Below are 12411 nucleotides of genomic sequence, written 5' to 3' on the forward strand. Positions count from 1 at the left end.
TTATTCTTCCTTCCATCACCAGCAATTTCCTATACAATACTACTATACACACTTCTTGGTGTGGAATAATACAAGCATTCAAAGAAGAACTGTCTAATAAATGCATCTTAATAGCATCTTTTTGATTTTTTCTTCTTTCCTAAATACTTCTGGGTTTCCTCATGTAGTTTTGCATGAAACTTAAAGAAGAAATCTACCTTCAATACATATATAATATTACATACCTGTGTAAACTAAAGTGTGGTTTCTTCCACAAGCAGCAAGTTTAGTCTTTTCTGGCTTTAAAGCTATAAATTAAGGAGGAAAAATTAGCAACAGGTTGATAGATGGATGGTTCAACAACAAAATGTTGCTCTGCTCTATAGTAAGTTATTTGTTTGCTTTCATATTTTTACCAATGGAATGTAAAGGTGCAACAATATAGTTGGCTATCTAAGCTTAGCACATCACTTAATAAACCATCATTCTCCCTAAGAAAGGGAAAGAGACATAGGCCTAAAAATCTTGTAGCTACAATGACGCTCTCCCTGTGTCAAATACCACCCACGCACGTATTTCTCAGCAGCCTGGTCACAGTGAAGATGGGTAATGTGTGTAAGAGGAGTTATGCGGAGTTATTCTGGTGAGAAACAGAGATTACAGGGGTGCCTCTTCTCCCAGGCTAAGTCCACTGCATTTCAAAAACAGAGGAAAAACAAATTTACTGGCCTTTCCCTCCTCTCTCCAACGAGTGATCGTTGCCTTAACAATTTATCTTTCCTCTACTGTGTCTATTTGCCCTATACAATATTCTTGATGCTTTTAAACCAGGATTACTTTTGCATAATATGACTTTATAGTTGCTTTTCCACTACACTGGTCTACGACAAAGCTGGTCACCATAACTCCTTACACAAAGTCTTACTCAGTCCTTCCAACCCAACCTATAAAGGGCTGAGCTTTATAACACTCAGATTATGCTCCCTAAGTGTGAATTGTGTCTGGTGCATCACGCAGACACAAACATAAATCCTGCAAACTCAGAGCCCTGCCTATTCTCTTGACACCTACCACAGCCAGACTGGAAACCGTAGCATATCCAATGTTGGCCTCTTCTTACATTCTTAATTTGTTGCTTTTTATCCCTGTGCTCTGCCTCCTGCCTCAGAGATGATCTTAATGACTCCTGCATTAGCCTGTGCTCCCTATTCTTCCTCCCCCTTACGCTAGCAAATTGCAACAGATCTGCAATATTTACAACATTTTGGGTATTTTTTGCCCATAACTCATTTTGTTAGCTTCTAGTCAAATCCAAGACCTCCTCTCTCTTTTTTTTTTTTTTTTTTTTAAGAAAACATGTGGTCAGGACAATTTTGTCCGAGCAGAAGTTGAAAAGTGTGTCTTTGCAACCACACTGCCAAAGCCAAGCAATGCCTGAAAGCTCATGAGAAAAGTCCAGGGCCTTCTCCAGGCGTCCACTGCCAAGAGAAGACAAATACTCCTGCCTTGCCACATTTTTCAATGGAAGCCAAGCTGGTTTTGAATTCCTGACATATTCTCTTTGACTTTTATTGTCCTTTGCAATCTGATAGTTCAAACAAAGATAGATACTCAATCCATTTAAGCCAAGGTAGGAATCGGCCTTTCACGTTTGACAAAAGATATGAACCAGAGAGCAGCTATTTTCCTCTGAAGTAAAAGGAGCAGAAAAAAAACCAACAAAATACACTAAAATAGGATGGAATGAGTTCAAGCAAACTCATTAATTTGTTTTTAATGATAAACTAACAGACTGACTTGCTGACAGAAAGGATGAGAATAAACAGATTTAATGGTTTGGAGGAAGACATTAATGGCATGGGTCTGATCTGACACAAGTAAGAGGACAAGGAAAAATACTGACTTAGTGGTTTTGCTTGACCAGATAAAAGTGCCCAGGAAAGATTAAACAGATAACCAAGTGAGATGAAAATGTACTGCAAAAATATAACAACATATGGGCATTTATTCTACTGTTTTTTTCAGATTTTATAAAAAAAATAACATTTATGCCCCCCTCAGGCACTTCTTACACTTGCTAAAAATATAGTGGTGCTTGTAGAAAGACCCCGTCTGATTTTTATAGTTTAGAAAAGAACAAACATAAATATGATATAAACGTTATATACAACGGTATTGGAACCCTTGATCTCTAACACATGCACAATATGGCAGAGATAAGGCACTGGATAAATTTCCTTGCAATCTACATGAACATACACAGAAAATATTAATGTGAAATATTAAAAAATAAAAATAATATATAAATTTTGTATTTTAATGTAAATATTTTTATTATTCTCATATAAAATGACAATCTTTAAAAAGAAAGGATTGTAACTATCTGAAAAGGTAGGAGGGTAACTATTTGAAGAAAACTTTATGCTGTAAAGTACTTAGAATCTGAAAGTGACAGAAAATCAATCCGGGATCCTTTTAAACTATCTCTATGTGCTTGTGCAATAATATACTGAGCATGTGATGAGTAAAGAAAGCAGAATTAGTTATTTTGGAACCGCCTATTACAAAACACTTTTTGATGTGGGTCACCTTTCAAAAAGATAAAAAAAATACCGAACAAACCTTTAACACATGTTGGTTTGCTGACAGTACTCTTTGATCCTAGTCCTAATTGGCCCCAGTTGTTACTGCCAAACATGTAAAGTTTACCATTTCCTGAAAAAAAAAGGCACAACATCTTATCCATTCATTCATTAACAGCTTATTATTCGGCAGCTTTATAAATGTGGGCAACAAAAGATGGTCAATCACACATCACACTATTTACTACTTTCTTTTTAATGCAACCTCTAAGATTCGTCAATTCCATATCCATACTGTAATGTAAATAATTATTACTGTCCTTGTACTTTTCTAGCAGAAAAACAGTAATTACATTGTATATATAAAGCACTTTTTTTCCAGTAATTTAATGCTGCATTTTTGTTCTGCATTTGGCTCTCTCTCTTAGTCACGTTGACCAAGGAAAGAAGCTGAGATTTGTTTAATGGATGGTAGACCCAGTGGCTTTTTCACTATCAAAAGATCCCTAGACTTTAGACGGATGCACACAATTAGGACCACATGGATACCGTAGCTGTAGATTTATGGCCAAATTTTACCCCTGGATTAAAAAAAAAAAAAGTTAAAAAAAGAAGAAAAAACAAACACTGGAATTATCTCAGTAGATAGCATCAATCTATTAGTCTCGAACAGATTTTATATAAACCTGCTTAGTAAGAAATTCTCAGTCAGAAGAATCCACAAAATGGCAGACCAAACTCGCTGAAGTCCAGGAACCAAAGCATCAACAGGCCCAGTTATAAAGTATAACGTTCACTTAACTGAGGACTCACATCTATTACTCCAGAATTCATAATATTTACCTTATTTTATTGCCAAAAGAGGGAAAGTCTATTTTATTACTGCTAAATATCTTCTTGATCCTGAAAGGATTTACAAATTCGTGCTTCTACAGAACACGGTTTATGATAAATTTTCAAATGTGTTTGCAAGTTATGTGTGTTCTTCTTTGGATACATATGTCCAAGGACATATAAGCCATAAGACATATATATATATATATATATTTGTTTTTCTAAATCTTTCACCACATCTTTCAGACTATTTTAGTAGTCTCAAGTAAGAAAAGAATGTATAGCAATCAGACAGGCAGGCAGTTTTGTACACCTAAATGCAAACATTATGTCACAAAACTACGCAGGAATAATTACAGAATCACGTCAGAAATCGGTATGACACAGCTTTCGATTTACAAATTTGACCATTCCAAACACCAAACTGTTTTGACTCGGAATAACCGAAGTTTTTAGAGGATAGTATGTGAATGGATTGATAAGCTTGAGACATGCAGATCAGGTACTGAACTCAGACTCCTGGTAACACCTTGAAAAACATTTATTCATTATTTTTAAATATCACCTTTTATAAAGTTGTCAAGTCCACATACAAACCTAAAATCCTTGTTCCAACAGAAATCTTTCCAAAGCATCAGATGTTTCCAAAACCAAGATGTTAAAAAAATCTTTCAGGACAGCTAAAAGGTCCCTGTTTACTTTTGCTGGAACTGTGCAAACCTTTGCGAGTCAGAGATTCCAACACAGAGCTCTCACCTAAATGAACTCTCAGTCACCCAGCCACCAACAACCATCACATGAGCCCAACACGTAACTGCAATTCCACACAGTCGTACCAAAATATTACGGCTGTTCTGTACTTAAGTAGCCTGGGTACTTGCAGGAGGTTTCTGAATGCCATTTACAGAGTTTGATGCTATATTTTGGATTTTTTTGTCTTCCCTGTTATTAAAAAGAATCAATTTTTGCCCTAAAATATAACCATGTAGTTAAAACAAAACAAAGAAACCCTAACAATAACTAGTACCTAAAGACACAACCAAGTTCTTGGATTTAATAGCTTTTGAAATAATAGCAATGTGTCAGTATTAGATCTTACCGGTAGAGCAGGGAGAAATCTGGGCTGAAATTACATTAACAGTTTAATTAATGGTATTTATACGACGATCCAGCTGTTGATTACGCAATCAGCTCCAAATGCCTACACAATTGCCTGAGAGCAAAACCTTAACAAAAAGTGGCATCCTGCACTGCTGTAGGTATCTCTGCACCCTGCTCTAGACCTTTCAAAGGCCTTTTGAGAGAGCAGCACTCAGGTGGGGTACGATACCAAGTTGCCATCGTTCGATTTAACCACATTCTAGTTTATCCATTCAGAATTCCAGTGCAGGCCGGGGGCCACCAGCTGGAGAGCAGCTCTGCAGAGAACGTGCCTGGGAGTTTTGGTGGACACCACGTTGGCCACAGGCCAGCAATTCATCCTTGGGGCAATGGCGCCAGCAGCACCTGGCCAGCAGGTCCATGCAGGTGATCCTTCTACCCAGCATGAGCGAAGCCACACTTGGCATGCTGGGTCCAATTCTTACACATAAGAAACCTCTTTTTTAACCTTACTTTGTTAGGGTTGTTTAACAAATCTCGTCGCCCAGAGAGGGTTTGGAGTTTCCATCCTTGGAGCCAAGCAAAACTTGATGGGACGCAGTCCTGAACAACCTGCTCTAGCTGCTTGAGTAGGAGGGCAGAACCAGATGAGCTCCTGGTCTCTTCTTAATTCAACTATTCTGTGATTCTTTTCATCTTATAATCTGCTACTTTGTGTAGCAGTCCGTTAATTCAGATGTTGCTTCTGAAGTCAAGAAGTTTAAGAAATGAGAGGATTTATTATTATTATTATGATTATGTAACAACTGGGTGACAGCCTTTTATAATTTCAGACTTCCAACACTTATCAGCATAACAGAAAACTGCACAGCGGGTAATTCAGACAGTGAATGCAGAGCACTAGGCACTCCAGAGCAACCAAACTGAATGCCTGCAGCGAAAGAACACATCTGGGGTTTGGAACAGGGGCACGATGCAATCTGAGCTGGCCAGGAAATGCGACAGAATTTTGTATGCAAAATGCCCTGTTTCTGTAATTGCATACTGAGCTATCTCTAGTCATCACCACAGTTGCATTAACGTGAAAATTACTTCAACAGCAGATGAATAGGCAAGGATCAGAGTTCAAAACCCTGCAAACTTGAATCGCTTGTCGCTTCCTTTTCGGTGCTGATAAATGCAGAGCGTGGCTGGCTGCCATCTGGAACGGCTGGCAGAAGACAAGTCCAGCAGAGTAAGATTAATTACTCTGGGTAAGAGAAGGGAAATGAGAATATCAAGCAGCACACTGCTAGGACTGGTTTGGTGACAGAAATGCATACCCCCCGGTCTCCATGTTCCTCCCAAGGCAAGACTGGGGAACCTCTCCAAATATCTGTATATTGGCATAACACTAGTGGAGGTTTCACCACCAATTGCAGTAATAAGGGAAGTCACAGGATGCTTAGATCTTAAGGGACAGGGAACTTTGTGAGAGACAAGGAAGAGGTGTTCCCTGACCAGCACATTTCCCATTTGGGTGGCTGCCATCAGAACTGTGATTGCTGGGAAATCCATCCATCATGAGCTCCGCTGGTTCCTGAAGCTGTAGTAGAGGCAGCAGGGAAATACCTGCTGAGCAAAAGCTGCCTCAGGGTACGATGCTTCCTGGTAAGAAAAGAGCAGGTAGACAAGAATTCCTGTAACTGATGTGTAAAGATACTGACGTTTTACATTATTTTCTCTGTTGAGTTTTAAATGCTAGTGGTAGGGGGAGATATAAAACAGGCAGACTATGCACAGACTCTGAGTATTTATACATGTTGCTGATTGTAAGATTCTTTCAAGAAGGTATACCCCGGCAAAACTTTAGGACAGAGAATAAAACGCGAGGCACCACAGTTTCCTTGTATTTATTTATGCTATTTTGTGAAGAAACCACTTTTAACAGTTCATTTAAAAGCCATATTCAAATCATGTGCATCTCAGAAGAATGATGTGACAAGTCTCATGACAAGTCCTGATATTCCCCAAATACAAGCTTTATGGCGCAATATAAACAATAATGTTTAGGACACAACACCATACAAACTAGAACAGCTCAGCATGTTGATTACTACCTACTTATGCAGATCTTTGGTATGTATCAGAGCCATCTTCCTTATTTTTCCCTTGAAGGTGATTGCAAAAGATATTATGACACGTTCTGTTGGCCTCTTGCTAGGTAGAAAGAAGGGATTTGTGTCCAAAGACTTGGCAAGACTGCAGTGTCTCTGGTGTAAATTGCTGGACGTTTAATGCCTTACAATACTTGGAAGTATACACAGAATAACACGTTGTGCTTCCCCACACACCTCTTCTTTTTTCATTTGAGACTTCTCTCTTTCTTTCTACTCCCTTGCATTGGGAACTTCATTCCCTCCAGAGCTCTGAATCTAAAAAACGAATCTTCTGTCATCACCATCTTCCCCTTCATGAAGGGTCAGTCTCTCTGATCAAGTGTGGACAAGCTGCCTAGGACACCCTAATCAAAGCCAATAAAGAATAAGATCGATAACTGTTCATTTTAACAGGTTTGTAGAAAAGAAAATACTAATAGAAATGAATTTAAGAAGCATTCTTAAAAATAGACTCAAGGACACTTACTTCAGAACAGCTCCCAAGTGGAGGAATGGACATGGTTGCTTTCCAAAGCCTGCAGTTATAAAAAGATGTAGTGAGTGGACTGTCAGTATTCTTGGGCCAAAATATAAGAGTAAGGTACTAAATGTTAAACATATCACAAGTGATGCTGGAAGATAGATTGCTTATGATAGTGTTAAGGGTCTAAGGAACCAGTTTGAAAAATATCTGCTTTGAACATTTTAATCAAGACCATGTCACAGGAAGAGAAATCTGAATAAATAAAAAATCAACTCCAAACTCCAAAGCAGAAGAGAAAAATGTTCCCCTTACTAGGCCAGCAAGACAACTCAAAGTCTGAAAGAAACCATCACTGCTTTTGTCTATTTGAACATACAACCACAGAATGTAAACAAAATTTATTTTGGACTCTAACTCCTGATCTAGGAAGCCAAAGCACAGACAGCTTTATACTTACTTTATACTTCTCATCCTAAAAGCCATGTAGAAATATTGATATTGGATTAGATGAAAGTAGTATTTGAAAATTTCTGAATATTTTTGTTTAAAAGCAGGGTATTAGTGCCTGTGCATTTTTGTCATTTGCATTCAGTTTGTTTTCAGTGCAAGATGTAGCTGTCTCTTGTCCAAAATCAGCTTTTAGGAACATGAAATCAGTTTAGGTGATTATTTTGCTTATGATTACCTTAGCATAAATCTGATACATTTTGATCAGATTTAAATCTAGAAGTATTCCTACTTTTCCCTATATACTTAGATCCTAATACCTCTCCTGGCATGAAAAAAAAAAAGAAAGGATGGGGCAATTTTGTGCCAGAAAATAAAACAAAGCACGCGTTAACACCCACCTACTCAAGACACTTCCCTCTCCTCAACGGGTTTGTTGAGCTCTTCCAGGCCAGGCTCAGCTGCTTCTCAGGGAGCTCCTGGTTCCCCACGAGACCCGCGCTCCTCTCGTGCTCTCCTGGGGTTCCTCTAGTCCCGGTGTTGCCAGTCATCAGCGGCATCCGCTGAAGGATCAATTGCTCCTGCTGCCATCACTTCCAGGGTATCATCCCACTCTGCCAGCAGTGTGTGATGTGTGGTGCACATGCTCGGATGTGAAAGACAGATGAGGGGCATTTTCTGTCGGCCTTTGTCTTTCTGCATCACAGTTGCAGGTTCTCTCCTGTTGTTCAGCGAGGATCAGTATTTTGCGCTCATTTTTGTTTGTATTTTAAAGTGCCCTAAAAAACCTCTTGGTACCAAATCTATTTTGTACCCTCACTTCTACCATTTTCTTCCAAAGTTTGAGAAAATTAAGATATTTTTATTTAGCAGTTCTCTTGGTGACATGTTTGTGCACTACAACAGCAAATGCAGCTACAAAGGTGTTTATAAAACACAGAGGGTCAACAAGAAAAGAGAGAAGAGAAAGGGTGTCAGATGCAACTGGGATCTCGCAGGCAAGCTTAAAAAGCTTAGCAGGTTGTTGCTGGTTAGGTAACAGTGTTGGCACAGGCACACGCCGGGGGAACTCAAAGAGGAAATTGAAACTGGCCAGTCTAAACTTAGAATCATAAAATCACAGAATCACAGAATCCTTAAGATTGGAAGAGACCTCCAGGGATCATCTAGTCCAACCCTCTGCACACGCAGGGTCACCTAGAGCACGTGGCACAGGGCTGTGTCCAACAGGGTTTTAAAGATCTCCAGAGAAGGAGACTCCACAACCTCCCTGGGCAGCCTGTGCCAGGGCTCTGGCACCCTCACACTCAAGAAATGTTTCCTTAAGTTCCTGTGGAACTTCCGATGCTTCAGTTTGAAGCCATTTCCTCTAGTCCTATCCCTGCCCACCACTGAAAAGAGGCCGCCCCCTCCTCCTCACTGCCTCCCTTGAGGTATTTATACACGCTGATCAGGTCCCCCCTCAGCCTCCTCTTCTCCAGGCTGAACAGGCCCAGCTCCCTCAGCCTTAGAATAAGTCTAGTGTTTTTCCAATTTGGGTATCAGCATTTGGAAAGATATATTAAAACTAAAAAAAAAAAATGAAAACAAAATTTCACAGTACTTAAGGTTGTATTTTATAAATTTCATGCAACAGACAATTTAATAAAATATGTTCAATCCAAGAAGCATGACGTTTTATTCAAAACATAATCTATTCATGGTTAAATCACCTACTATGAAATGGACTTGAAAAACTGATTGCATAGTTTTATCTCAAGATATTTACTCTTCTTTTACCATGCTTGAAACTGTCCTTTGTGAAAAAAATCAGTATCTTCAGCTTTGCTTGGGGACATGGCAGGAAACCATCAACAAGAATTATTTAATTACTAATGCCCCAAACAAACCATAGGACATATCTGGGGAATTAATATATTTAAATTAGAAAATTCGGAAAACACACTTATGATTTCCTTAGTAGAAAGTTTCTATTATCTGTCAGAAGGCATTTTTCAATATAACTGATACGCATTCAACAAATTCGTCTCTTTCATGCGATTTTAAATAGAACAAATTCTTCTATGAGCACTGCTTCAAAGAAATGAGAGGGAACATTAAGAAAGACTTCTCAGTACATTGCATCAGGGCTTCTTGGAATGCTTTTGCAATTATTTGTGGTTTTAGTAGGAGTTTTGAAGGTCTTTTTTTTTTTTTTTTTTTTTTTTTTTTAAATCTGCTCTTTCCATGGTTATTTTTAGTCACATTTAACTAGTATTTCAAAATTTCATTCCTGAGATGCAATTCTATATATTGTTTTAGGAAGGTTCCCAGTGAACTTGTTAAATGTTGTCAACAAATCCTCTTTACTTCCATGACACAAAGCTCACTATTTAAGACTATCTGGTGGACACCATCAGTTTTGCATAAAGTATTCAAACTGAACAACATCATGATTAGTTTATAATTAGCACAATACATACCAGTTCTTAATACAGATTCACTCATATGCATTCCTGAGTATATCTTGGGAAATCTTTAGGTCACCTCTCACTAACTTCAGAGCGACCTGACAACACTTAAAAAGGAGTTCCCTCTCCTCTCCCCCAAAATTCGTTTTTGCATTATTTCCACCTCTTAACTCATATGAACACATATGAAGTAATAACTTCCAAGCTATCCAAGCATACAAGCTCTTACCATATACTTCATTTCCAATACTGACCTGTAACAATAGCAGTATGCTCATCTCCACACGATATGTGCACGGGCTTGTCATTTTTGAACCAGAACTTGCTAGGAATGTTCTCTGCAAAACTGCTCTTTCCAAATGTGAAAACAGCACCTGATTCTAAAACATAAGAAGACAAGGTCTGTTTTAGCACAAGTAAATTTTGCCTCATACGTTCAAAATAGTAACTTCCTATCCGATTACATATTTTAGTTTTTTTTTTTTTTTTTTCTTCCCTATTTAAAAATGACTAAAGAGTTTTCTCCCGTTTCACAAGGATGCCTTCATTTTCAGGCTCATATTTTGGTCCTTGAGTTTCTTCCTAGTGTCCAAGGATCCCCTATGAGACTACGTTGAGTCCTAGGTCCTATGAGACTATTGTTTCAGGGTACTGTTTGCTGAGGATACAATCATTTATTTGAAAGCACAGTAGCGTACTTCACCAGTGCCATCTAAGAAAAAAACAGTACATATATGAAAGACAGAAAAAACTCTGAGAAATTGCCCCCATAGAGCAAATAAAAGGCTGATCCTGAAAGCAGGCTGAGACAAAGAGGTCTCACTTACGTTTATACTTGAATTCAAACAGGTTTTCCAAATTGGATTAGAGAGACAGACACACACACTGTAAAGAGGTGACAGGTTCCAAACTGACCACTCTTCCTCACTCATCTGAAAAGATACATGTGCTCTAAAAATGGCCCCTAAAATAAAAACACTTAGCCTCAAAACCACAGGTTGCCACAACTGCTTTCCATGATCTATGGTCTAAAAAAATGGAACAGAACCTCCCCAGAATAACATGCAGATAGCACTGCCACCCTCGTAACCTACCTAGTTTCCTCACTTCTTCTCACTTTCAACGGCAAGTGTTAGTAAAGTGTTTCAAATGATCTAAACTAACTATTTGTTCACCTTGTAAAGGAACATGAGTGTTTCCAAGAATACTTTTTTGTCAAAACACTTCAAAATACTTCCTCAAAAGCTAAAGATTGAACCCGGACCATAACATTTGCCTTAGAAAATAATCATTCTACAAGCAAATAATAGAACAATGTTGTGCCAAAACAAAATTCGGCCTCCTATTTTAAAATTTCAAATCTTGTGTTTTAACCACCAAGTCATTCTTCAGAAAATAAATTAAAAAAAAAAAGTGTACAATGTTTTGGAGAATAACTAATAGGCTATGGTAAATGAATATACAGAATAACAGCAGGTTGCTTCTGTAAAATTAATATAATAGTAACATTGTTTACACAGAAAATAAACACACTGAAATGTCTCCTTCCATTCAATGACCTGCACCCAAATACCCAAAGTTCTGCACCCCAATACCCAATGTTCTCTCTTACCTGTAAATGTGATATTCACTTTTATAGTTCTTCAACATAACCGTTTTTCCGTATTTACAAATGAGCTGTTATTTTATGTTTTATATATATTTTATATACAGCAGGTCTATAGGTTTGTACTCACTGCTACGGGCACATCTCACTTTGTCATATTAAGAACAAGACTTTGTATAGCAGAATTGAAACTTTTTAAGTATATAAGCTTGTATATATTCAAACTAAGTATATAAACTTGCAATCATGGATATACTGGGAGAAGTTTCTTTTTTAATCTCAATCTGGAAAGACATCCACACTGCACATCGTTTGAACCTGCTTACAGAGGGCTCTTTGGCACTAGTGCTATGACACAGACCTCTTTTTTTCTTCTCCTTCTTTTAGAAAGATTAACACGGAGAAAATCTATATAATTTTTAATTCAAGGCACATACACACAAAAAAGGGGGGGGGGGGGGGAGCACAGCTCATAGCGCCTCAGTTCAGTGTCTCCACAGGACACGGATTTCCCACCTGACACCCACGTCGCCAGTGGGACACCAAGCGCAGGCAGCCTCTCCAGCTGAGGTCCCTGACCCCCGAGCGCGCGGCGCGAGGCCTCGGGGCGCAGCCGCGGGCTCAGACCGCGGACCAAACCCCCCGTCCGCTCCGCTCGGGTCTCTGCTCGCGGGCGGGCGGGCGGGACGGAGGCAGCGCCGAGGGCAGCCCCGCGCTCAGCCACGTCTCCCTCACAACCCGCGCGCGGCCCCGCGGCCGCCCGCGCCTGCCCCGGGAGGGGTGGGGGGGC

At 39.1% G+C, this 12411-nt stretch overlaps 1 protein-coding gene and 1 long non-coding RNA gene across 2 annotated transcripts in view; both read right to left on the bottom strand.

The window, feature by feature from the left end:
- RPGR (retinitis pigmentosa GTPase regulator) overlaps positions 1-11665 on the bottom strand; it is a 36902-nt gene extending 25237 nt beyond the window's left edge. The window contains exons 1-4 of the mRNA XM_026047313.1: positions 11647-11665; positions 10270-10395; positions 2602-2694; positions 225-287 (exon numbers count right to left, since the gene is read on the bottom strand). Of these exons, the coding sequence (XP_025903098.1) occupies positions 225-287; positions 2602-2694; positions 10270-10395; positions 11647-11665 (301 nt within the window). The remainder of the gene's footprint in view (positions 1-224; positions 288-2601; positions 2695-10269; positions 10396-11646) is intronic.
- Positions 6390-8049, bottom strand: LOC112954164. The gene is made up of 3 exons (XR_003250667.1): positions 7967-8049; positions 7122-7170; positions 6390-6999 (listed from the first exon to the last, which is right to left on the bottom strand). It is a non-coding gene; the product is annotated as an uncharacterized LOC112954164 (long non-coding RNA).
- Positions 11666-12411: the final 746 nt, after the last annotated feature.

Source organism: Nothoprocta perdicaria, unplaced genomic scaffold (genome assembly GCF_003342845.1).
Source record: "Nothoprocta perdicaria isolate Ctin4 unplaced genomic scaffold, notPer1 scaffold_49, whole genome shotgun sequence".
NCBI lineage: Eukaryota > Metazoa > Chordata > Aves > Tinamiformes > Tinamidae > Nothoprocta > Nothoprocta perdicaria.